General features: G+C 49.8%; 6 protein-coding genes across 6 annotated transcripts; 3 read left to right on the top strand and 3 right to left on the bottom strand.

Annotated features, from left to right (window-relative positions):
• The first annotated feature begins 114 nt into the window (after positions 1-114).
• On the top strand, positions 115-2,998 carry COCSADRAFT_32126 (uncharacterized protein). Its single transcript, XM_007696017.1, has 5 exons — positions 115-471; positions 525-644; positions 695-1,614; positions 1,663-1,741; positions 1,826-2,998. Exons 1-5 carry the CDS (start codon positions 325-327, stop codon positions 2,627-2,629), a joined length of 2,070 nt encoding a protein of 689 aa, XP_007694207.1. The 5' UTR covers positions 115-324; the 3' UTR covers positions 2,630-2,998.
• Positions 2,977-5,211, bottom strand: COCSADRAFT_32125 (glycoside hydrolase family 2 protein). Its single transcript, XM_007696016.1, has one exon. The coding sequence runs from the start codon at positions 5,143-5,145 to the stop codon at positions 3,061-3,063; it is 2,085 nt and encodes a 694-aa protein (XP_007694206.1). The 5' UTR covers positions 5,146-5,211; the 3' UTR covers positions 2,977-3,060.
• A 413-nt stretch (positions 5,212-5,624) lies between these two features.
• COCSADRAFT_195212 (uncharacterized protein) lies at positions 5,625-7,457 on the bottom strand. The gene is made up of 3 exons (XM_007696541.1): positions 6,503-7,457; positions 5,958-6,431; positions 5,625-5,876 (listed from the first exon to the last, which is right to left on the bottom strand). The coding sequence occupies exons 1-3, from the start codon at positions 7,377-7,379 to the stop codon at positions 5,707-5,709; spliced, it is 1,521 nt and encodes a 506-aa protein (XP_007694731.1). The 5' UTR covers positions 7,380-7,457; the 3' UTR covers positions 5,625-5,706.
• Positions 7,458-7,819: 362 nt separating this feature from the next.
• COCSADRAFT_32123 (uncharacterized protein) lies at positions 7,820-9,746 on the bottom strand. Its single transcript, XM_007696015.1, has 2 exons — positions 8,822-9,746; positions 7,820-8,769 (listed from the first exon to the last, which is right to left on the bottom strand). Exons 1-2 carry the CDS (start codon positions 9,462-9,464, stop codon positions 8,201-8,203), a joined length of 1,212 nt encoding a protein of 403 aa, XP_007694205.1. The 5' UTR covers positions 9,465-9,746; the 3' UTR covers positions 7,820-8,200.
• A 149-nt stretch (positions 9,747-9,895) lies between these two features.
• COCSADRAFT_32122 (uncharacterized protein) lies at positions 9,896-11,372 on the top strand. The gene is made up of 3 exons (XM_007696014.1): positions 9,896-10,456; positions 10,509-11,116; positions 11,172-11,372. The coding sequence occupies exons 1-2, from the start codon at positions 9,984-9,986 to the stop codon at positions 11,017-11,019; spliced, it is 984 nt and encodes a 327-aa protein (XP_007694204.1). The 5' UTR covers positions 9,896-9,983; the 3' UTR covers positions 11,020-11,116; positions 11,172-11,372.
• Positions 11,373-11,945: 573 nt separating this feature from the next.
• On the top strand, positions 11,946-18,059 carry COCSADRAFT_177157 (uncharacterized protein; the record flags this gene model as incomplete). The annotated part of the gene is made up of 5 exons (XM_007696540.1): positions 11,946-12,063; positions 12,146-12,335; positions 12,384-12,526; positions 12,572-14,651; positions 14,702-18,059. 5 exons carry the CDS (start codon positions 11,946-11,948, stop codon positions 17,700-17,702), a joined length of 5,532 nt encoding a protein of 1,843 aa, XP_007694730.1. The 3' UTR covers positions 17,703-18,059.
• Between the last annotated feature and the right edge of the window lie 370 nt (positions 18,060-18,429).

Genomic DNA, 18,429 nt, shown 5'->3' with positions numbered 1-18,429 from the left:
ACTCTGCAAAGCGCCATGGTTGGGCGTCGGAGAAAGGTGGCACCGGCGCCCCGTAGCCGCCTGCGTGGCACAAACCTGGTTCCATCCTCTCCTCCCTCTTCACACCACACCACTCAACGCCCCGCCTGTGCCTTTGCATCCACTGGGCTTGTAGATACAAATTCCGCGTCTTGGACCTTTGCGCGCCGTTGTGACTGCCTCGTTTTTCGTATTCATCGCTAATCCCGCAGCATCGCTCCGTAGCTGGAAAAACCCTAGCCACAGGAGCACTTTACTCTTCCACGGACCGCAGCGTCTCTATGATTTGCCTTGCACACCAGCGTCATGACCAGAGTACATCATCCGCGGCCGCAATATGCGCCACAGCGCAGCAGCACCCTTGAGCAGCCGCGAGCCGTCCCCAAAAAGAAGAAGCCTTACAAGATTGTGCTAGAAGCGGTAACGCAGGAAAAGAAGAAACTGCACTCGATCGTCCGTCTGCGATGCGCCATCGATGCACCGACATTTTACTAACGCAAGTGTAGTTGACGTATGCATCCAACGCGCCCACTGGCTTCGGCTTCATTCCTGCTGGACATCCAGAGTTCACGGAATGGTGCAAGGAGCAGTGTCGCCAGCGCAACCTCGACGTACATATTGTTTCGGTAGGCGTTGCAACAAACTCCAGCGCTAGGAGTAGCTGACAACCCCCAAGGCCAAACCCAAGAACAAGATGCATTCCGATCCCGAGAAATTATCTCATCATGTCCACCGAGTCGGACACCATTTTCCTTTACAGATTATCGACCTTGCCTGTAGCAAGTTCGGCTATACGTATGATGAAAGCCAGGGTCTCCAGAAAGCCAAGGATGGCGATAGGACCAACTGGATTGCCCGGCGCTTCGAGGACTACTCTTCACGGCAAGTTAAGCAAGGACGTCCCACGACGGAAAAGGAGACCAAAGGCTACATCCATGGTGCCGTTCGCGAAATGTTTCCCAAGATCCCTGACGATGATTTGCAAGCCATTGTTACCCATGCCTTTGAGGAGGGAACAAACCGGGTAGGTAATGCCAAGGAACTTTCATTGGCTCGTAGAGTGCAGCTTGCTGTTGTCGCCCATATTCGCCATACGTATACAGATTACGACAAGCTGCTCAAAAGCGGCGGTTGGATGGAGGCTCGATCCAAGGTTGAGAGTGTCTCCCTTGCCAAACTCAAAGAGTGGCGCGACGAAGCCGATGATCAAAGCAATGAGCTTGAAGAAACCTTTCGTGAGGTCATTGTTCTTGATGATGACGATGAACCAAGCAGCGAACGCCATTCCACGTCTACGCCTGATGAACGTGAGCAGAGCATGGAAATTGTTTCTAGTCGTGCTACTGCGCGCGATTTGCAACCCGAACTTCATGCTAACTACCCTCGTAATGATATGAGAGGTGTACCAAGAAGAACAATTGTTCTTCCGCGATATCTTCCACCACGATCAGGTCCATTGCCTGGCTCTTCACACCCCCAGCCATTCCCTCAGCTGCCACCTCCACCTCCACCTATGCACGCAACACTAAACTCTGAACCACGCCTAGGACACCACAGCGAAGCATATCGCTATGGCACACACGATCTGAATGACAAGTAAGGAGTAGTGACATGTTGAATTCCTAGCCCCACTAACCGCCACAGACGAGCAAGGCCAGCTGACTCTGGTGCAAGCCAAAGGGCCGAGCCTATTTTGCACGAAATCGACGGGCAATTGTACAAAGTGAGTCTTGAATAGGTCACGTCTCGTGAACACAACACGATCGTATTTCGTTCTTCATTCTGGAATCTAAGCTGACACACGTAGCTTCAACCCATCAAGGAGCCACAAGATGATGCAACGATGCGGTATGATCTCCCTCCATCGCGACGCATACAAGGCATGTATTCGCGTCCTGCATCCCCTCGATTTAGTATGCAGGAAAGACCGCCCACGACTACAAGACGCATGCCAGATCACGATCTTGTACTCCCTTCTGTTGAGCGTGAAACAGTTGATCTGACTTCACCACCACGCCGTAATACAAATGCACATCACCCAGTGCAGGATCACAACATGCTAGACAGGCACTACACCCAGGTACAGTCACCAAAGCGTAAAGCGCCGAATACTTTCGCGGACGAAAGAGACGCCCAAGTAGACCAACAGCCGAAACGTGCAAGGCCTATGTATCGTGAAGAAGTCCATGCCAGAACCTACCAAGGTGGGCCACTTGAGTTTCATCCAAGTCAGCCAACGGGTCCTCTTCACAGTGCTCCACGACCACCGCCTCCAGAGCATGTTGTTGATCTAACAAATAGTCCATATGGTCCGCCCACCAATAATGCCAGAGGTCACTATGCCCCTCCACGACCCACTGCAGATGTTGATCCTCGTGGATACGTATACGCTCCTCCAGTAACACATCGACAGCCTGCGCGCGATGTGAGAGAATCTCATTATCAGGTACCGGCTGGCGCACCTTGTCGTACTTACGTGCCCAATGCCAGGGCATACGACAACCGCGATCCAGCCCGTGATTATATCTCGCTACGAGACGGACGTCAGATACCTCGATTCGAGGAAGAGAGTCTGCGATACATGAGAACCGGAGTTCGATATGGTGCTTAGGATGCTTTGATTTGCAATCAGCATAGTGGGCGGAGTTTTCGGTTTTTCCTACGGACGATACCCCATGGCTTCTTTTTTCTTTGTTATGCATCTCAGAGAGCATTTGTTTCTTGTATTTCGCTTGTCGCATGCTACTCTGCATCCTTGGCGTCTTGTTATCAGTACATAGCATGATGGGAGTTTTTCGAATCGAACAACGTCATTTGATGATGTTGTTCGTGGCGATGCCGCTGGACGAAGAGGCATTTAGTACAGATCTTGACCGACAAGGCCAAGGCCCTTCTGGATGGAGGAGTATGACTACATAGGTAGAAATCAAAAGTACCAAGAGGTACCTTAAATACGATAACTCTATATATCACATCGATGCTCTATTTGCTATACCTGGTACCTATTCCCGTATGAAGCGCGCACTTTGTTCCGTCTCAGGCTTACTTGTGCATCTGTGCATACTTTTCTACAACGCCGTCCACCACCTTCTTGACCTCGGCCGCATCCAATTTTTCCTTCCTGTCTGGTGTGTACACACCATTGACCTCTTGCTCAATATCCGTAAGCTGTGTATACACGAACCCACAGCAATGACCTCCATTCACTATTCCCACCATCATCTTCTCAATGCGCTTAAGCAAGTCCTTGGGGTCTGAAGCAGTTGTATAACCCCAATCTCTCTTCCTATCTTCCTCCCCATCTCCACCGCCAGCAGCAGCTTCGCGCGCAATATTCACACCCCCAAACTCGGTGCAAATAACAGGTGCACCGGGCGTATGCTTCGACCCCGGATCCCCCAGCCCTTCAATCGGCGCCAGAAACGTCGGCCGATTCGATTTCTTCTTCATGATAGCATCCAGCGACGCACACGTCGCCGTCAGCTCCTCCGCATCAGCATAGTCATGGAACGTAGTCAGATCCGTAACCACGTGTTCCCAGCCGCAGTTATCGTTGATAGGTCTCGTCGGATCAAGCACTTTCGTCGCATAGTACAAGCTGCGAATGTGATCTCTCTGCTGCTTGTTCGTGTGCAGATCCGTATACGCCCACGACTCGTTGACAGGCGTCCACGCCACGACGCAGGGATGATTGCGATCGCGGAGTACGGCTTCATGCCACTCTTGATCCATTTTTTCGACGTAGGCCTCTGAGAAGGCGTAGGCGTTTGCCATTTCCCCCCACACGAGGAAGCCGAGGCGGTCAGCGTAGTAGTGGAAGAAGGGGTCTTCGACTTTTTGGTGCTTGCGGCAGCCGTTGAAGCCCATTTTCTTGCTGAGCTCGATGTCGTGTTTGAGGGCGGAGGGGGTGGGTGGTGTCATGAAGGTGTCGGGCCAGTAGCCTTGGTCGAGGAAGAGGGCTTGGAAGTAAGGTTGGTTGTTGAGGCGGAAGGTGGAGTTGTCCCAGTGGAGGGAGCGCATGCCGGTTGTTGTGTGGATTGTGTCGATGGGGGCGTTGTCTAAAGAGCGGTAGAGACGGATGGTTAGGTCGTAGAGGGTGGGGTGGTCAGGGGACCATAAAGCGAGGTTGTTGAGCCAGGCTTTGGGGTCGGAAAGTGGAGTGGCAGATGTGAGGTTTTGTGGTAGCTGTGATATCTGGGCGTCAGTCAAACGCATATTCGTCTTCAAAGCGATTGTGTCTGAGTCGTGGGGCAGGGCAGTCTTTTCAGTCTTGCTGATTAGAACACCGCCTAGGCTGGCTTCGAGCTCCACGCTGTAGTCGTGGCCCGCTAGTCTTCCAAGGACCTTGATGTTGGCTTCTAAATTCCCGCCTTCAATATCGTTGCTCTTTAGCAGTGTGCCCGCACTCGCATCTCCTAGTCTAACAGCGGGAACCGATTCCAGCCACACGTTTTGCCAGATGCCTCCGCTGGGCGTGTAGAAGATACTTTCAGGCTGCGCCTTCCAGTACTGCTTCCCACGGGGCTGGGTCAGATCGTGAGCGGAATCGAAAACTCGCACCGTCAGCCTCTGCGTCTTCCCCTGTACAAAAGCATCCGTGATGTCAACATCGAATGGTACGTGTCCACCACGATGACCACCAAAAAAGCTACCATTGACCCAAATCTTGGCTTCATAATCGACAGCCCCGAATCTGAGAATAACATGGTCTCCAGTAATCTTGCCCTGTTCAGATCTCGGGTCCTCAATCGTCCTTTCATACCACAGCACCTCGTGCACGCCCTTTTCGTTGATGCCCGAAGCAGGACATTGGAATACAAATGGGACTTGGATATCTCTTTTCTCATGCACAGTATGCTCATTTTTGAACTTGTTGCCTTGCAGTAGCTCCTGGGTACCAGCAGCGATCTTGGCCGTGATACTATGCGCCTCGCTGTTTTCGGCACTATTGGTGTTGGTGGGGTTCACAGTGATCTTGTCCGGTAGTTGGGTCAAGTGCCATCCCTGGTTGAGACCAACATCGTTGTCATCGAAAAGGAACGACCATGGACCGTTTAGGGATTGCCATGATAGGTCCTTGCGGAGGAAGTCTGGACGAGGATATGTGGGCGGGGGTGTGGGAGGCATACTTGTGTTCTGAATATGAGTGTGGATGAAATTAGGATGAAATGCTATCTTCAAGTGAGGGAGCTGTATATGTAAAAGTTAGCATGCACGTGAGATTCAACGCAGTAAGGTGGAGGTGTGGGGAGGATACACTGGGTCCAACACGTACCACGCTCGTTTGGGACTAGGGCGGGTTGGAGTACATTTCCCCCGCTCGCAACCTTCTACACGCCTGAGCTTCTCTTAGGCTCAGAAGAACATAACATTACATGTCACCAAATTCTTCATATTGAATTGCTTAAAATTGACTAGGCATAGCATCATGACAAGCAATCAACAGTACTGTGAGTGTTAGTCTAGAACCCCCCACTCTAAAGGTATTCATGGTGACTATTTAAGGGATAATAGAGTCGTCGAGATCTTCCAATCACTAGATAGTTCGTGATGGCCATAAGTGCGCTACTCATGGGACTCGAATTACGATACAAAAAATGTACGTGGTATTGCATAAAAAATGATGAGCTGTTGTTTCATAGTGTACCGAGCAATTGCTCAAAATCTCTGAGCTTTCTCAACACAGTTTTAATCCAGAGGCCAGTACTCATGTATTCCCTTCTGATTTTTCCACCGCATAAAATAACAACAGAAAGGAAAAAACAGTGTATTCACTGCTCCCCATGCGATTAGAATGCCAAAGTCCAGACCAAGACGCGAGTGTAGGTCGAACAGAATCGAGCGACTTCCTTCGACAACTGTTGTACATGTTAGCCTCGACGAGTCGCCATCTCGACAGGAAAAAAGCAGGAGAAGAAGCGAGAACAATGGAAACTTACTTGAATGCAGCGGCCATGCATATCCCCACCTGTAAAACGCCGGCGCAATCTCAATGTCGTAGAACGAAGTAGAAACATTCGTGATAACCCAGAAGATCAGAAATAGACCCATCCACGGCATACCCACAACCATAGCAACATTCTCACACGCCAGACCCAGCGCAATCATACCGAGAAAGTTCAGCATCCAGTATACAACGAATGTTGCGTGTCCAAAAGCCACCGGGTTGCCTTCGCTCTCGACGGTAACCTGGGTATGACTAGTTATCGAGTTGGTGTGAAAAAAGTTGATTTGAAAAGCCATGCTGACAAACGAGTAGGCGAGAGAGAGCATAAAGTACGCCGAGATAGTAGCGCACCAGCGCCAGATGATCAGTTGGGAGAATTTCAGCGGTGGGTGGTTGGTAGGCGTGACGTATTGCATGTGGATGGGCATGTAGAAGGAAAAGCTGAAGAAGGATATAATAATGAGATCTTTCAATTTCCGATTAGCATTCCACTGTTAAGAGAAAGAAGAAGGGTGTATTGGCACGTAAGATACTTACAAATGAGACCGATAGAAACAGCAGGAATGCTAGTATAAGGAAAAAACGGCCTAAGATTGAATTCAGAAAATCCAATCGCGGGATTGATTGCTTGCGGCACACTTTGCATGTTCGATAGAATGGATGGGTCGCTGGCATTTTGAAGCACCATCTGTGCCCACTGTCTGCCGACCATGCTCTGCGCTTCTGTCATGAAAGCGCTGATGAGTGGCAGCATGAAATCGTACCAGTTTGTGTCGTCTCTCGAGTCCTGGTAAATTAACTGGCAAGCCCCAAGGGGTTCGTAAGATGAGTTTCCGTTCGCAATGGCAGAGTACAGCAAAGCACTGGCATTCGGGTTGATGACAATGGCGGCCCAGGCATCCCACTCGTACACCACCTCCCGTACACGCATCGGGTCATTGTTGAAATCTGAGGCTGGACGGATTCCCCATCCTAGTGTTGGCTGGCCACTGCTTAATTGTTGTTGAACGAGTTGTGTAATAGTTGGTCCGACGAATGGCGCATTCCTAGTATTGTCGTATGGTGCGGCACCATCCATATCTACAACATAAACCAACAAATGGCCGAGTCTTTGCTCCACTTGGAAAAAGACACCCCAGTATATTGATAGCACAGCGAGAACAAATGCCATGAGAAATGCAGTCGTAATGATCCATTTCACAAATGCGCGGTTGCGGACTTGTCGGAGATCTGGGTGCCAGAAGCCTACAGGCTCTTTGTTAGGCTCCTGAGACTTCCTTTCATTTCCATTTCCATTTCCCGCTTCATTGGGTGCGGTTTTCCCGCGCCGGGTTTCTGGGTGACCATTAGTGCCCTCTTCCGCGTTGATTTGTGCTGGGGGGCGGAATGCGCGTGGTAATCGCATCGATGACATAGTAAAGAAGCAACAGCGAAAACAATCAACCAACACCGATATCAAACTTTTTTTGCGCAATAGAATTGGAGAGCTGCCAAGAAACGAAGAAGCTTGTAGTCACTTGGAAAATGCATGGCGATGGGCTATTGCTTTTATTATGGGTACTCGTCAGAGGAATCGATTCTCAATGATACAAAATCTATGACGTACGTAGAAGCAGAATTCGTATCAATGTTTTTATGACGTTCTGTATCTGCTAGATCCTAGCTCAATGCTTAGCTCCGCAAATAACGAGATCGAGGTTTAGCGCTGCGCCACTAGTGCTCTCGAACGAACGGACTAAGATGACTACCAGCCGTGTCTGCCATATGTACGTAGTGGCAGTGATTTCTAATACTTGTGATTGTCCGCCTATCACTGCATTTGATAACACAGTCAGTACCATCTTATTCTCTTTTCTGTTTCGTGACTGAAAAATTGATTGGTATATTCTAACTAGGGTTCGCACAATTTCTGCATCATTCGTTCATCATTCATCAAGTCGCTCAAGACATGCCTGTCGAGCCGGACATCGTCAATTTGGTGGTCTTGGATATCTTCCCCCACAATTTTGCGTGACAAAGGAAAAACAAACGGGTATTGTGCTCATTAAAGGGGTATAGGGTATATCGCGAAGCAAAACGCCACGCCTTCCAGTTTGTCGTCCACCATCCATGATTGCTTCCTCGTTCTCTCCAATCTAGTCGTAGTAATCTTCGTTATTGCTAACATTGAGCAGTGTTTGTGTTTGTGTTCATGTCGTATCTATCTCCTGTGTACGTTCGTATCATATTTGCCGTTCAAAGATCAGGGTCTTCCTGTGTTAAAGTCTCTGGTCCCGAGAGGCACTCACTCAACTGCATCATTCTGTTCCTGCAGTGGATGATGAAGATAGCCATGGCAAGTGAGTTCCAGACGTCGTATCCTTCCTTGTTGAAGTCAAACATAGCGATCAGTCGAAGTTGGGGCTGATCCCTATCGTTGTTGCCAGGAGCATAGCTGACGAATGCCATGACGGAATGCGATGCTGTGATTCCATAGAGTGTGGGCACTTCCGGTACAACAGAGTCTCCATGTTGCTCAGCCTCGCCGATTTTCAAAGCATCATACCATAGGCCGTGCAGGTGGCCAAGCTTCTCAAGCATTTTCTCCTCACCTACACTCGGATGTACGTGTCGAGAGAAAGTGACAGTCTGAAACAGTGGTAGTTGAGACCAAAGATGGTCAACTTTACCGTCTTTCATTGCCCACTTGGTGAACGCTTTCACTGCCTTACCGATCTGGAATGCCGGGGTCCGCTTCGCTCGCGTGTGCCAGGCATCTCGCACGAAACCTCCGAGATCGAAAAGCTTATTAAGAGCATGTTGTGCTTTATGGTGTTAGTAAAGGCAATCGCGACCATCAGAAATTCGAGTACTTACCACCATATTCTGTGCCGAAGGCGGGTTTTATGAAGGCCTTGTCAAGATTTTCGGTAAAAAGGTCTTCGGGAAGAGTTTCGAAATCGTTGATCCACCCAATTGGGAGGAGAGGCTCGAAACCGCGCATCCCCAGCTTCTGAAAAAGAAATACTGCGTCCTCAGACCAGCCAGAATTGCGTAATTCCTGGCCCTGCTGATCTCTTCTCCTTCGCTCTTCTTGAGCATTCATGTTCTTTTGCTGGTCCATGTATGTTCCGTCGTCCACTACCATGGTCTCCTCGTTTGCGTCCCACTCGTCCAGAGAGGAGCCCTCTGCCCTCTTACCGGGCGTAGTGGGCGACAAGGGCAACAGCGTATCACCTTCTAGGTCATCGGAGAGCATAGCCGAAGCGGGCGGAGAGGGAGGCAAAAGTGTCGCATCGATGTTGCATTGAGGACTTGATGAGCGTAAGTCTCGAATCTTGACTGGCGCATCCGAGCTTTTCTCCGTGATCACAGGTTTGGAAGCCTCTTGATGAGCATCTGTAGTTCGAGTAGGTACCGCAGGCTTTTTGAAGGCGTAGGGCTTGTCTCGCCGTTGCTGGGTCTTACGCGGGCTCATATAACTCCAGATGCGGTCAGACACCCCGCGAAGGAAGGCCATGGCGACAGACGGAGACTATTTTCGACGCGCACGAGCGTGTTTTCGCAAAGAGGTGCTCGGACTAGAACGAAAATCTGGGTTGAGCGGGGGTCGACGTGTTCAATTGTCGTCGTGAGGTTGTGTTGCGGTGAAGGCGATGGTGATGGTGAAGCGGACAGGTGCACCTTTGAGGCAAGACACAAATGATGTCTTTGTTTCCTTTTTTCTTGTAGGTGACCTTTCACCACGACTTGTCAAAGACACCGTGAGTGAGGACGAAGAGTCATTGTGAAAAGAGGGCTGGGGGCTTATGTCCTGCATAATGCAGGAACAAGGACTCGCTGCCACGCTGTCACATGCGGGCTAAGCTGCAATAAGCTAGCCTTTATTTTTGCATGCAGGTGCGGTGAGGATCTTATCAGATGAACTTTTAACCCCACCAAATCTCTAGACCCCACCAAAAAAGAGTTGAGCCGCGTCTAGAGGCGACCCTCTGTTCCTGTCTTCTGTCACTCAACACTCTATCATCCAATCAACAACATGGCTGTCACCGAACAAGACACACAGGTTGTAACCCTGCGCAAGATCCTCACATCGGAATCGGAGCCCCTCGCCCGACGATTCCGTGCTCTCTTCTCTTTGAAGTACCTAGCAGGCCTGAACCCGCCCACCGAACAAACAGTCCCCGCGATCGAAGCCATTGGCGCAGCTTTTTCTTCGCCGTCTGCTCTTCTGAAGCATGAGCTCGCCTACTGCCTGGGTCAGTCTGGTCACGATGCTGCTATTGCACCGCTGAGGGCTGTGTTGCAAGACAAGGAAGAAGACTCTATGTGCAGGCATGAGGCTGCGGAGGCACTCGGCGCATTGAGCGACAAGGGGAGTTTGGATCTACTGAAGCAGTTGAGAGATGATGTCCAAGAGGTCGACGTTGTGCGGGAAACTTGCGATATTGCTGTCGATCGCATCGAATGGGATCATGGTCTACAGAAGGGACAAGAGAAGCTGAAGAAGAGGTATGTGTGCAAGGAGTTTCAGGCTCTGTTGTATATGCTAAACATTGTACAGTGATTTCACGTCAATCGACCCTGCACCGCCGCTACCACAGAGCACCGAGAAACTATCGATACCAGAACTTGAAAAGACACTACTCGATACATCTTTGCCCTTGTTCCAGCGGTACCGGGCTATGTTCGCCCTACGCGATCTTTCCTCGCCACCCGACCTCCCAACTGCTATCCCGGCTGTACAAGCGCTCGCCCGCGGTTTTAGCGACCCGTCTGCTCTCTTCCGCCACGAAATCGCATTTGTATTTGGGCAGCTGTCACATCCCGCGTCAATTCCCAGCTTGACAGAGGCATTGAGTAACACAAACGAGGCTAGTATGGTCCGCCATGAGGCAGCGGAGGCTCTGGGTAGTTTGGGCGACGAGGACGGTGTCGAAGAAACTTTGCGCAAATTCTTGAATGATCCAGAACAGGTTGTACGAGACAGTGTGATTGTTGCGCTCGATATGGCAGAGTTCGAGAAGAATGGGGAGATGGAGTACGCAATTGTGCCACAGGTTGCTGCGGCTTAGAAGTGGCTGCATGTTGCATGACCATGGCGTTTGGGTTACATAAAGTTCAACGAGGCCATTGTACTTGTACAGCCCAATTCAGTTGTTCGTGTTCCACCTGTAAGATAACTATCAGTAAGAGTTTGAATCGGAGGGCGATTGCGCAAACATACTTGTGACCGCAATCACACTCGTAAAAGACAGTCGTTCCCTCGTCTGCACTCCGCAGTTGTTGAGTGTAGTATCGCACTTGCTCTCTTCCACATTTTTCGCATGGGTGGTTGATTATACTAGTGGTTTGTACGTCTTCCTCCGAAATGGTCTGCACCTCGGATCTCTTCGCGCGCAGGGAAGAAGGAAAAGCGGTAGGCCTAGAAATAGTAACGACAGTCTTTGATGATGTATCTTTATTATGTGCACCACAGATAGCGCATGTCAGGACTATGTTCTGTTGTTGCTTCCCCACAGAACCGTCTAACAAGTTACCGCAATCTGTGCAAAAGACAAGAGATCCTATATATTTTATCAGCAAATGCCTGATATCTGATATACAGGTAGAGCGTTACTCACCAATAGCTGACATGGTGGGCAGTGTATTGTCGTGAAGGTGATGTTGGGCGTGGAGATGGAAAAAAGTTACGGGGAATCGCGACTCCCGCGGCTACGCCAAGCTAGTCCGAAAGGGGTAGGCGGTCAGAACGCGTCCGACTGTCAGGACGATTCGATCATAGGTACTTTCACCCCGAAGCCGCCACAGCGTAGCAGACAACAGGGCGCATCGCTCGCGTGAAGGATCAGAGGAGGGCAGAAGGGTCGCATCACCAGATAATGCACGCCGAGACGTTGAAATAGCGATTGCTCGACTCCGTCCCCAGAACGTACACTGTCGGCGCTTACTCTACGGTTGTTTGCTCCTCCGACTCCTCAGCCCATCAAGCGCGACCGCAATGAATGGAGATTGGCACAACGTCAACGGCGGGGGACTCCCATTCCGGAGACCCCCTCCCACTGTTGACGATGCTCTCTCATATTCACCCTTTACCTCGATTATCCCCTTCTCACCGGGTCAGTCACTCTCCCTCACCTGCCCATCTTGGATGCGCCAGGCTCTCTCACTCATCACGGCAGAAGACTGATAAACAGATAGATATAATACCTTTCCCTACGGCCGAGCCTCCGACTCCACCCACAACCTTGACTCCAGACCAACAAAAGGCCGCGAAGAAAGCCGTAGGCATCTTGAACGACGAAATCGAGGGCCAGTCTACTGCGCAACACCTACACGATACCTTGAAGCAGCTCCGTAATCTTCTTCATCGAGACAAACTACCAGAGTAGTGAGTTTGCTCTGAATTTTGACTGACAGGCAGTCCTAACGTTCATAGCCACTTCAAGCCAATGCCCCAATTAGCAACGCCTCCTCCAGACAGTCCTGTAAAAGGCACAAATGGAGAGTCTTCGGGATATACGCCAGCACTTAGCCCATTTGCGCGTATGTTACTGAAACAGACGGATGTCACGTTTACGAGTAGGTCTCCTTGTCACTTGATTATACTCCTACTGACATGACTAGCACCGAGTGTCGCGGCATCCGAACGACCTCGCAAAGAGCGTTCCCCTCCCAGACAACCAGCTGCTCTGCAACCAGTTCGTGTGACATCCCAAAACTCTTCCACTTCCAATGGCAGTGCCCATGTTCGAAACGCAGACCTCCCGTACCCGTCCAGCGCTCAATCATCCGCTCCGAGTAGCACGCCTGTTCGTCCTCCAGGACCAGCTGTGATTATAAAGCCAAAAACTGTTTCGCGAGAAGAGTTCAGATACATTGATAGCATCAATACACCGGAACATTCTTCGCAAAAGCAGGAAGATAAAAGAGCGCAGGGAGGGGCTGCTGTTTTAAGACCTCATGAACGAGAGATCGCGGATGGGAAGATTGACCTGCTGGACACACTCGTTACAAACCTAACAGAGGATAAGGACGACCTCGATGGGTCGCAGCACTTCAGCAAGATAATAACGCCTGATGGCGAATTCAACGTACTCAAACCGCGGTCGATGGATAGCCTCTCAGAAAAGATGTCGGGTGTGGTCAGTCTAGGACGCTTTGATGCACTTCCTGTAGAGCTGGTCATGCAGATACAATCGCTCCTCCATCCTACTGTTCTGTCAACAATCAAGAACGGGCTTTTTTCACGAGATGAGGCTACCATGGAGCTTACTGAGAGCATCACAACTGCCAAATTTGCACTGAAATCTTCGAAGCTTCTACTGGAGACTATGATTGAAGGCCGCGACGACTATCGCATGCGACGAGAAGAAATCGTTGATACCATCATCGATCTTATAAAGCTAGTCAAAGACGCATGTATCATTCCCATCGTCCAATCGCGGCGATCGGGCGAGTCCCAAGATCTTTTCAACGCTGCCTCACCTTATAGACAAGACCTGCAAGCAGTTTTGCGTCTATCTGGAGCTGTGCTTACTCGATTTGCAACAGTCATAGGCAAATATAATTTGTCTGACCGAGCTCTCAACACCCTGGAGTACCTGACACTTGAACTTCTAGTGGAGCAAAATAGCGAAAATGAAAAAGACTCTGTTTTTACCATTAGGAAGTTTGAACACTTTCGCCAGAAGGCGATGGATGTTCTGGCTCAGATATTTGCGAGATATCCAGATCAACGGACGTCAATCCTCAGCGGAATTTTCAGCAATTTGGAAAAGCTTCCTGATAAGAAGGCAAGCGCCAGGCAATTTGTATCTGCTCGAGAAGTGCCTATCATGACGATTTCCGCGCTATTCATGCGATTTGTTCAGGTTGTTGCGACAAACCCTGGTCCTTGTACTACATCATCGGCCGACAGCGAGATCAAGGATGTGATAGTTGAGGATGATGTTAGCGACTACGAGCCCGGCACTTCTACAAAGATAGCGAAGAAGGTGAACAAGGGCAGGGGTACCCCCACGTTCATTGCGCAGAATCTGACTACAACGGCTACCAACACCGCCTCCTTCATTGTAACTCAACTCTGCGAGCGTGCGTCAAACACTTCAAAATCTGGTGACAAGCCATTCCGCAATCTTCTGGATCTCTTCATCGACGATTTCTGCAACGTTCTCGGGTCTCCTCAATGGCCGGCTGCTGTGATGCTTCTACAGGTTCTTTTAGTACGAATGAGAACAATACTTCAAGATGACCAAGCAAATAAGCACTCTGTAGTCGACAAGGATATGGCTCTTACGACAATGGCGAGGATAGGCTGCGGTGTGATTGACTTCAAAGACCAGCTGAAGAAGCTGAAACAAAGGCTAGACATTTCGCAGTCGGACTTGTCATCGAAGCTAGATCGACTCGTGAATGATGCTATGAGTGAGGACCAAAAAGAGCGCGTTAATGACGTGGATCTACTTGCCTTCGATGGTCCTTACCGCATGGTCATTGAATCTTTGGTTGAATATCTCGACCTTCGACCATCCCAGGAAGACCCCCATCTTCAAGCAATAACTGGCTGTTATGTCAGTTCCTGGCTCACAGCTGTTACAAAGGCATACCCTGAACCAAATCAAGACAGCCGACCAGAATCCATCCAAACAGTTCAGCAATGCCTAGAGAGTATGATTGTCGACCCTAAATGGCTGACTCGGAAATAGTGAGTGCCACGATTTATGAAGTCACTTCGCAACTAACCTTGAATGATAGTAAGTTTCAACCAGTCTCGGACGATCAAAGCAAGCTGGCCGCTGGTGTAATCACACTCCAAAGCCAAGTGTGCAGATACCTTTCGCAGATCGTCAACTTCATGCAACTCTACGCTCAGGACAAAATTTCACCCAAGCTTCGATCACGAGGAACTACTGCATTACAGCAACTGCTAGACAAAGATCCCAAGGTCATCTCCGAAGGCCATGTCATCAACATGATCTCCTCTCTCAGAGATAGCTCACCCATGGTTCGCGAAGCAACATTGTCCTTACTGTCCAATTGCTTAGCCAAGGAGCCCTCTCTGGAGCGACATGTCCTGCCACAGATCTTGGATATGACGACCGATCCTTCGAATGGACCGAAGAAGAAGGCAATCAAGCTTCTCAAAGAGATATACCTCCGTTCCAACTCAAAGCAGGTTCGACTGAAGATTGCTGCTCCACTACTTCTTCCTTCGCAGGATGACGAGAGCACAATTGCGGAACTGGGTCGGAACGTCCTCGAAGAGATATGGTTAACGACTGCTAGCTCGGGTACGAAAACCGATGACAGTCAGCACCGTCTGAACCGTGAACAGAGAGCAGCATTCATGGTGGACCTCTTGGAATCTGTAGGCCAAAGCACAGTGCACTTGGAGGCTTTCGAAAAGTTCTTCATTCATTGTGTATCGCCTGAATCCAAAGCACCTGCTGCAAATCTGCGCATTTGTGGAGAACTTGTTGCAGATTTGGTCGACGAAGTCATTGATCCAGGGAATGGAACGGACAACAAGTCCCAGACGCGTGTCATGAACACCCTGAGTGTCTTTGCGAGGATCAAGCCTACTCTGTTCTCGGTGGACTACCTCAGACATCTGAAGCTCTACATCAAGACAATTGTTAACACGGATGACGTAGCCCTTGTACGGCCAACAGTTGTAGTATTCCGCCATGTGTTGCCAACGCTCCCTTCACTTCAACATGCTTTCGCGGAAGAGATTCGGGGAAGTCTGATGCGTAACGTCCCAAAGCTAGCCAAATTCGCATCCTTAGGTTGGCCTACAAGTCGCGAGACTCTTCTCGATGTTGTCCATTGTTTGTGGGCAATCAGTGGGATATCGAGCATAGGTGCCGAAAAGATCTTCGTAACCACCTGCTCTGTGATCAGCCAACTTCGCCCGTTATTGTCATCGGCCCATGTATTGGCATCAGCCAAGGACTCGGAAGTGGAAAAGGAGAAAGAGGATGCCACCAAGTTGAAAGAGAAGATACTCTCGTATCTAATCCTGCTGGGTGCTTTTGGTCAAGTTTGCAGTCTTGATCAACATGCCGAGCCTTTCGTTGCTAAACTCCGCGCTACCATCAGCAAGAACGAGGCCCTCAAGAAGCAGATGGAGCCATCCCTGAATCAAAAGTCACCACCTCCCCCGTCGCTTCTCCTGCTGGATACTGTTCGGCCCTTCACTATGCAGGCTTGGGAGCTAGACATTCGCGAGCAAGCATTGCAAAGTATGGGTGGCATTTGCCAGCAGTCACCGGAGCATTTTATGCGCTCTGAAGTGGAAAAGGTGGTGAAGCTCGTCTTCATTAATGAGGACAATCACTCCTTGAGGCATGTCGCACTTTCTTTCTTTAGGCAGTTTTTTACTGTTGCCGAACGGCGTTCCGAAACAGGCGCACAAATCGCCATTGGTAAAGGAGCTGTGAATGGCTCAGCTCGATTGGAAACTTCGTTCGCGGCCACTGGAAATGACCAAGCAACTCTACATCTAGCCCAGAGATTTCTGGAGGACTTTGTGAAAGCTGCTTTGCAGAACAAGAATGAGCTCGCTGTCATCGCCACCGACATTATTGCCAGCATCAGTCGCCAAGGACTTGTTCATCCGAAGGAGTGTGGTGCTGCACTCGTGGCCTTGGCTACTTCACCGAATAAAAGCTTGGCTCAGGTGGCGGGCGACGAACACAGGCGTATCCATGAGAAGCAAGAGTCGTATCTGGAGAAAGAATACATGCAAGCCATACACATGGCTTTCAGATATCAACTGGATTTGTTCAACGATCCACGAGGAATGGTCGAAGCTACCCATACTCCGAAGCTTGCCAAACTTTTCGAGGCGCTGAAGACTGGCAAAAAAGCAAGCCTGAAGAAATTCATTGCCAACTTTTGCAAGCAAATTGACTTTGACCTCTCCAAATTGGATGCCAGTGGTCCTGTACCAGAGGCTGTCTTATACGCTCGTTTCTGTCTGGAGAACCTGGCCTTGCTCGACTTTCCGCATCAAGAAGAACTTGCAGTGTTCCTCAACGCAGTCGAGGCGATGGTACTGAACACAACCGGACCTGCAGTGGGAGTTGTCATCGCAGAGGAACTTCCAAAACAATATATTCAGGTGGAGCAGCCACAGCCAATGGACCCGTTTCAGCAACATATGATGGCTGCTGAACCTATGAACGGAATGCTACCATCACAACCGCTACCACCAGTGATTCAAACTGTGCCTCAGCTCGCACCACCAAACATTGACGACGGCCGCCTTCGTCAAATCGCAACGGCCTGTACGATTCTCCAGATGGTATGGGAGACTCGTAGTTTCATTCGACGATGGTATGGCATCAAACACAACGGACCCATTTCTCAAAAGGAATATGCCAAACCTGCGACTCGCAACCACCTGGCTACCACCAGTAAGGATTTGTGGGAACGCCTATCTGGTGTCATGAGCGCCCTGGATACCCGCGAAAGTATGGTGAAGCAATGCTACGACTTTGCAGATTTGTTAGACATTGATCGGGAAACTTTCATAGACGCAGACGGTGACGATACTCTGGATGCAGGATATGAGACACCTAATGATGACGGCGAGAGCAGCACACCATTCCCAACTAGTGGCCGTGGTAGGAAGCGGAAGAGCAACGTTACCTTGGGTGGCAGTACGCCTAAAAAGTTCAAGGTCAGGCCGGCGGGATTGAAGAAGAAGAGAACCTCGCGCACGCCGGATGGCGACGATGATTCAGACTAGGTGCCATGATCAGTTCAGCCATAGTTGAAGGGGGAGGCAAGAATATCTGGCATGGCCGGTCACATCATGAATGATCATTCACATGCGCGATACATCAGCATCGAGCTTGCCTGGATTGATGGAGCGAGTATTTACTTTTATATCTCCTAAACAGCATTTCATCGGCGTTAAAAAAAAGGCATGTATAGCATCGATACCCTTTGCAAGCGGATTTATGTACATGGCGCGCCAGCGTTCTCATCATGGCTAAAACCTGGGTTTCATGAAAACGGCGGTTTCGGACCTCAACAGCTACAGACATGCGAAAGTAGACTTCGGCATATCGAGATTTAGTAATTGAAATCTAGCATATCCAGCATAACCTAGGATGTCTCACAGGATAACACATGCACGAATGAACTAGTGACAGAGCCAACTTAAACAACTAATACTCCTAGCTACAAACCCCAAACCCAGCCACATAGACACTTACCTTCCTTCAACTCTCCTTTCTCAAAAGCAAAGAAAAAATCTCACCAAACGTCCAAACAAGCTTCCGCCTCCAACACACCCACAGCCGGCCAAACCCCCCTTTAGCGAAAAAAAGAGAAAAAAAAACCCCAAACGCACAAACTCCCAAGAAGCGCTCCATCTCCGTGCTTGCAGTTCCCTCGCGCCTGCAACGCGCATCTCCCTTTTTTTCGCCTCTACCCGCTTTTCTTTTCTCTCCGGTCTTATCTATGTATGT

Source organism: Bipolaris sorokiniana, assembly GCF_000338995.1.
Source record: "Bipolaris sorokiniana ND90Pr unplaced genomic scaffold COCSAscaffold_1, whole genome shotgun sequence".
In the NCBI taxonomy this organism is placed as follows: Eukaryota; Fungi; Ascomycota; class Dothideomycetes; order Pleosporales; family Pleosporaceae; genus Bipolaris; species Bipolaris sorokiniana.
Note: the sequence above shows the minus strand (reverse complement) of the source record. Positions and strands in the feature narration are given on the sequence as shown.

What these genes read in the sequence shown, in the direction of transcription:
- COCSADRAFT_32123 (XM_007696015.1), bottom strand. Translation starts at nt 9,464, where the DNA reads ATGGCCTTCCTTCGCGGGGTGTCTGACCGCATCTGGAGTTATATGAGC. An exon ending in CTTCGGCACAGAATATGGTG is followed by an intron (nt 8,770 to 8,821) that starts GTAAGTACTCGA and finishes AACACCATAAAG; the next exon opens with CACAACATGCTCTTAATAAG.
- COCSADRAFT_32122 (XM_007696014.1), top strand. Translation starts at nt 9,984, where the DNA reads ATGGCTGTCACCGAACAAGACACACAGGTTGTAACCCTGCGCAAGATC. An exon ending in CAAGAGAAGCTGAAGAAGAG is followed by an intron (nt 10,457 to 10,508) that starts GTATGTGTGCAA and finishes AACATTGTACAG; the next exon opens with TGATTTCACGTCAATCGACC.
- COCSADRAFT_195212 (XM_007696541.1), bottom strand. Translation starts at nt 7,379, where the DNA reads ATGTCATCGATGCGATTACCACGCGCATTCCGCCCCCCAGCACAAATC. An exon ending in TGTTTCTATCGGTCTCATTT is followed by an intron (nt 6,432 to 6,502) that starts GTAAGTATCTTA and finishes GGAAATTGAAAG; the next exon opens with ATCTCATTATTATATCCTTC. An exon ending in TGCATGGCCGCTGCATTCAA is followed by an intron (nt 5,877 to 5,957) that starts GTAAGTTTCCAT and finishes CATGTACAACAG; the next exon opens with TTGTCGAAGGAAGTCGCTCG.
- COCSADRAFT_32126 (XM_007696017.1), top strand. Translation starts at nt 325, where the DNA reads ATGACCAGAGTACATCATCCGCGGCCGCAATATGCGCCACAGCGCAGC. An exon ending in ACACACGATCTGAATGACAA is followed by an intron (nt 1,615 to 1,662) that starts GTAAGGAGTAGT and finishes TAACCGCCACAG; the next exon opens with ACGAGCAAGGCCAGCTGACT. An exon ending in TCGACGGGCAATTGTACAAA is followed by an intron (nt 1,742 to 1,825) that starts GTGAGTCTTGAA and finishes TGACACACGTAG; the next exon opens with CTTCAACCCATCAAGGAGCC.
- COCSADRAFT_32125 (XM_007696016.1), bottom strand. Translation starts at nt 5,145, where the DNA reads ATGCCTCCCACACCCCCGCCCACATATCCTCGTCCAGACTTCCTCCGC.